Here is a 6,314-nt window from a genome sequence, read left to right as displayed (position 1 = left end):
CTTTAATTACTGGAAGAAACACACTGACTCTTTTTTTCTCTGTCTGCAATCCTACAGGTATTGAATGGAAACTCAGAATAAGGAGACCAACGATTTGTCTCATGAGTCTTGCTGACAACTCGATGCTGCTGCTGATTTTGGAGATTCAGCTTTCCATTTGCCAATCAGTGAAATTGATTGCGTTATCTTGGTGATCCAAGGCTTTGCACTGGCTGACCTACAGCTATGGAGGTAGCCCTAGTGGACTTTGAGAGCCTAGAGGACCTTGATGGCAGCCTTGACGATGAGGTGGACGCCTATGCTGATGAGACCACATCTCTCACAGTGGACATGCCCCCAGAGCACAACAGCCCAGATGTCAACTACCTTTTGCAAGCCCCTCAATTATCTTCTACACCCTCCCCTTACAGCCCTGTGCCCTCCTACATTTGGGAATCCACCTCATCGTCACCCATTCCACAAACACAGATGCTGGGAGTACCTCAGTCCCCAACAATGCCCTCCCCAGGCAGAAAGGGGCGTAGTAGCTGTGCCAGTATAATATCTAACTGGAAAATGCTATTGAACAGTGAGGGAGTTAAAGAGAGTGAGACAATCTTCAGTAAGCTTGCTAAGGAATGCTGCGAGGACCTGTTTGTAGATAAACGAGGGCTGGACGATGGAGATCAGAAAGTCATTATCAACATTGCTGGCCTTCGTTTTGAGACACAACTCAAAACACTGGACCAGTTTCCTGACACACTTTTAGGAGACGCATCAAAGAGGATGGACTATTTTGATCCAATGAGGAATGAGTACTTCTTTGATCGGAACCGGCCAAGCTTTGACGGCATCTTGTATTACTACCAGTCTGGGGGTAAAATTAGAAGACCAGCTAATGTTCCCCTAGATGTGTTTGCTGATGAAATAGTGTTCTATGAGCTCGGGCATGACGCTATGGAGCAGTTCAGGGAAGAGGAAGGATTTCTAAAAGATGTTGAAATTCCTCTCCCAACCAATGATATATATCGACAATTGTGGCTGCTGTTTGAGTACCCAGAGAGCTCCAATGCAGCTCGAGGTGTAGCTCTGGTTTCTGTCCTGATCATTGTGATCTCCATTATCATTTTCTGCTTGGAAACACTGCCAGAATTCAGAGATGACGCTGACAAAGTGGTTCCCACAGCAATATTGCCTTTCAACCAGTCAAGAAGTTACCCTTCTGGCGCTCCATATAGTGGAAAACTCACCACTTTCTCTGATCCTTTCTTCTTCATCGAGACTACCTGCATTGCTTGGTTCTTTTTTGAGCTCTGTGTTCGATTTGGAGTCTGCCCTAGCAAAAGTGAGTTTTTCCATAACCTCATGAACATCATTGACATCATATCAATCATCCCCTATTTTGTAACACTGATAACAGAACTGGTCACAACACCAGAAGAGAGCTCTGGACAGAACATGTCTCTGGCCATCCTGCGCATCATCCGGCTGGTTAGGGTGTTTCGAATATTCAAACTTTCGCGTCACTCTAAGGGATTGCAGATCTTGGGACAGACTCTGAAAGCCAGCATGCGTGAGCTTGGTTTGCTCATCTTCTTCCTCTTCATTGGAGTAATCCTATTCTCCAGTGCTATCTATTTTGCTGAGGTAGATGAGCCGAACACACAGTTTGTCAGCATACCTGATGGTTTCTGGTGGGCTGTAGTCACCATGACCACTGTAGGTTATGGAGACATGTGTCCCATTACGATGGCGGGTAAGATAGTGGGCACCTTGTGTGCCATTGCAGGTGTGCTAACCATTGCTTTGCCGGTTCCTGTCATTGTTTCCAACTTCAACTATTTCTACCACAGAGAGACAGAAGCTGAGGACAAGCTTCCCTTGTCAGATGCTCTTGAGCAAGCCATTAAGGCTGAAGAAACCAAACAGGGTAGTAATAGTTCACTGAATAAAACCAATGGCATCTGGCAAAGTGAAGGGAAATAGTGGTAGATGAACACATAAATTTATATTGAACAGCAGCTTTTAGCAGATTTATCTCATCTTTTCTTGTATAATTTAACATGACACGCAAGTGAATTTACATGTTTCAACTTTATGACGTAGTTAAAAATGCATATAAACAAATAATATTCTTTACAGTCATAATTAGATTTTATGTTTTTATCAAAATTCTGTGATACAACTTTGGTCGTATTGTCATTTTTTTGTCCATCAGTCCTATTGTTTTGACAATTTGCTGATTTTGCAAGCATGTCTTTATTTATAAAAAATTATTACAATCAAAGTTAAAGAAAGAGAGAGTGAGAAAGAATGGCCAAATGTTACAAGCTGATGTCATTCAGATTACATTGCATATTTAAAATCTGGTTCATATCAGGAGAAAGAGTTTTCTATTCAACAAAACCTTTTAATCATAAAATATGAAAAGTTATCGCTTGTTGAAAGGTGTGTTCCACACATTTATTACTGATGAAAGCAAAATCTGTTCAATTTGTTTCTGTTGGATTTGATGTTGAATGCTGCAGAAAACTGATTGTATTGATGACTACAAATAAGACCAACCTCAAATACAACCTGTTTTATTGTAAATGTCTTGAAATAGTTGTGTATAGTATTAGAATGTAGCTCTGCTTTATTTAATCATTTTAAATTGTATTGAGATTTTTATGTCTATCTCTAATCTCAATTAAGTGGCAGAGGTAACCTTTCTCAAGTAACTGACAACTTACTCCACATTATTTATCATAATGGAGTGCCTTAAAATGTACAATATTGTATACTGTTAAATTTGCCATACATACTCTTATTGTAACATATATGTTTATCATGCATTTATGTTCAGTATTTTTTATGTCAGCTCAAATAGTTCTGCACTGTTTCCATCCTGGCATTTATTTGTTAAAACTGTGTTCCAAAATGCTGCCCAACAATGAAATTAAGTCTTATATGAATAACATATAAAGGTTTTCAGAGTACATTTGACCCCATCTATGGAGAAGGTATGTTTTTCCAGATGTTGGATTGCATATTGGAAGTGTCTTCTGGTTTTTTGTTTGTTTCTTTTGTTTTTGTTTTTTTTTTTTGTTTTTAATCAGATATTGGGTAACATTTTGTGGAAGAAGATCTTTTAATTGAGGAAGGACACTAAGAAATTGAGAGAGAAATGAAGAAGCCAAAGTTCATTGCCTAATAAGAGGAATAAAGGGAACTGATGCAGGGCTAAGGGACATTAGGCCAAAATGTCCCTATGATCCTTCTTTATTTTGCAAGAATAATTGTGAAGCATGCTGCTTTATGTGACATGTTGGTTGTATGCTTTGAGTATTTCTTGTACATGTTTTCCTGCTATGAAATCAAAATTTAAATGGAATAACTTGTTAATCAAGGAGTATGGTGTTGTCTCTGACTGGTTTTACACTAGAATAATGTATACATTCCTGGTTGACCAAATATAAAGACTGTGGCAAGAAAAAGTATGTGAATGTGACTGGATAATTATCTGTTTTTTGTTTTGTTTTGTTTTGTTTTGTTTTCTGAATTATTCAATCAGTTAATATAATCTGAATGTCATATAGATCCCAAATACTATTAGTTTAATCTAATAACACAAGTTTACAATCTTTTTTTAGACTGATGAGCGCACCTATGCTGGCATCCTAAATGCTTTTGGCATGCTGTGCACATTTTACAGATACTATTTTTTTCTTTTAATTAAAGGATATCAGACATAGCTCCAACCATACAGCACTGTGTGATGTAATAATGCTAAAGCTGCTGAAGAAGAGACAGAGGAGTATTTTGGTAGATGCTGAAAAGCAGAATGACTGTTGTTTTGCTGAAGTGAGATACACTACTCACAAAAAGTTAGGGATATTTGGCTTTCAGGTGAAATTTATGGAAAATGCAATATGTTCATGCTACAGTGATATAATATCATAAAAGTAAGACATTTAAGTAGAAGGATGCACTACTGATTTCCTCATCTCAAAAAAATCATTCAACACAAAAGGTAACAACAATGGTAGTTACACCACAACAAAAAATTTGAACGTCTCAATATCTCGTCATGTGCCCTTGAGCATCATTACAGCTTGACAATGACGTCTCATGCTGTTCACAAGGCAACTTATTGCCTGCTGAGGCATGGCATCCCACTCTTCTTGAAGGGCAGCCCTCAGGTCATTGAGGTTCTGGGGTGCATGGTTTCGAGCCTCTACACGACGGCTCAGCTGATCCCACAGGTTTTCAATGGGATTCAGGTCTGGAGAGAGTGCAGGCCATTCCATTTGAGGTACACCAGTCTCCAACAGCCGTTCCCTGATGATGCGGCCTCGATGAGCAGGAGCATTGTCGTCCATGAAGATGAAATTAGGCCTGTGCTGTTCATGTAGGGGCACAATCACTGGATTAATGATGTTATTCAGGTAGTATGGGCTTGTCACTGTACCATTCACAAAGTGTAGGGCAGTTCTGTACCAAGTGGACACCCCTGCCCACACTATAACGCCGCCACCACCAAAAGCTCGCCTGGTGACAACAGTGGCTGATGCATAGCGCTCTCCCTGACGTCTCCAACATCGTTGCCGGCCATCATTTCTGCTCAGTGTGAATCGACTTTCATCAGAGAACAGCACTGAGGCCCACTGGTTCCTCGTCCAGCGTAAATGCTCCCTGGCCCATGCAAGACGATGATGCCTGTGCCTGGTGGTGTGGTCAGGTACCCGTGCAGGTCGTCTAGTACGCAGACCACGCTGATGTAAACGGTTTCGAATGGTCTGACGTGACACTTGGGTGCCTCTCACCTCTCTTAAACGTGCCTGGAGTTGAGTGGCATTCATCATCCGGTTTCTCAGGGCAGTGTTCACAATGTAGCGGTCATCATCACGGGATGTGGCCAAAGGACGTCCACTTCTAGGCCTTTCTGTGACTCTTCCAGTCTCTCGATATCTCTGTTGCAACCTGCTGATGACACTCTGTGACACTCCAAGCTCAGTGGCCACTTCTGTCTGAGAACGTCCTGTTTGAAGCATCGCAATGGCAAGGGACTGTTGTTCCATTGTTAGGTGTCGTCTTGGTCTCATGATGTCAAAATGTGAACAGCATGATAAGGACAACTGTTTAAACACCAGCTCTAATTGAACCAGGACATTTATTGGTCAATTCAAGGATCACACACCTGCTGTGATTTTTGCCATTAAGCTCCTTGTTAGAGAACAGCAACTTGTGCAAAATTTATTGAAACATTTAACAGTTGGACATGTGCATTTAAAAGCTTAGAGAAGATCACATTAAGTTCACCTGTACAGGTTTGAATGCATTTTAGGCTTGTTGTGAAATTCCACCCAAAAGCTGAATATCCCTAACTTTTTGTGAATAGTGTAATTGTAGCACTGTTCTGTGATGCTTTACTTCCAGTCTGTCAATTTATTTAGTGTCATGTCTGGTTATCACACATAGTATCTGATTAACAGAGAGTAAAAAGAAGAAAAGAGATGTAATGTCGTTGTCTCAGTAGCAGAGCAAAGCTGGCACCAGGGACTGTGACAAAATACAAGAAGTGCTCTTATGATTAAATTATTTATATTACAAACCCAGTAAGAGAGCAGTCAAGGCTTATGACATCAGCTCAATTTTATATTAAAAGTTAAATATTTCTGTAGACTTTTAATTTAATGTTCTCCTTTATGAGGATGAGCTATCAATAGATCATCATGGCTGTGTGCCCACTTCTGGGGAACCACCGTGTTTTGTCTATTTATATGCCAGACATCTCTTGATTTTTATTTATGATTTCTCCTTTTGAAGCACTCTTCATAATAGCATGTGGTCCCTGTCAAATTGAGGTCAAAATATTTCTTTGTTTTTGTAGATCTGAGTAATATAGGCCATAGATCTGCTGGACTCCAGGTTTTATTTCCTGACTTTATTTAGCCTTGGTAGCTAGTATTAGAAAAGAGGATACATTTTTTTTCAACCTGCACATTTTATTTTCAGCTAGCATATTCAGTATTGTGATTAAACAACAGAATAATTTGTGCAACTACTCAGTATTCATTGTCCATAGTTGCTTTCATTTGATACACAAACACAGACCATTCCAAATGTCTCACTTACTTTTTACTGCCACTATGTGAATGAATCTGTGTAATCTGTGTGTTTGACAGTCAGTATGCAATAATGTCCCTGTTCGACTGTACAATAGGCTCTGCGATAGACAGAAGGTTTATTCTACAGATAAGACCATTACACTGTAATTATATGTATGAGAATAATGTTTTACTATAATACATTCTGGGATTTTGATATGTTCCTTCTCATGTGTTATTAGTTCT

General features: G+C 39.7%; 1 protein-coding gene across 1 annotated transcript; it reads left to right on the top strand.

Moving 5' to 3' along the window:
- Positions 1-225: 225 nt before the first annotated feature.
- On the top strand, positions 226-1,965 carry kcna10a (potassium voltage-gated channel, shaker-related subfamily, member 10a; the record flags this gene model as incomplete). The annotated part of the gene is made up of 1 exon (XM_079238514.1): positions 226-1,965. One exon carries the CDS (start codon positions 226-228, stop codon positions 1,963-1,965), a length of 1,740 nt encoding a protein of 579 aa, XP_079094640.1.
- Positions 1,966-6,314: the final 4,349 nt, after the last annotated feature.

This window comes from Telmatherina bonti (assembly GCF_933228915.1).
Source record: "Telmatherina bonti genome assembly, chromosome: 4".
In the NCBI taxonomy this organism is placed as follows: Eukaryota; Metazoa; Chordata; class Actinopteri; order Atheriniformes; family Telmatherinidae; genus Telmatherina; species Telmatherina bonti.
This window is presented reverse-complemented; position numbering and strand designations above follow the sequence as displayed.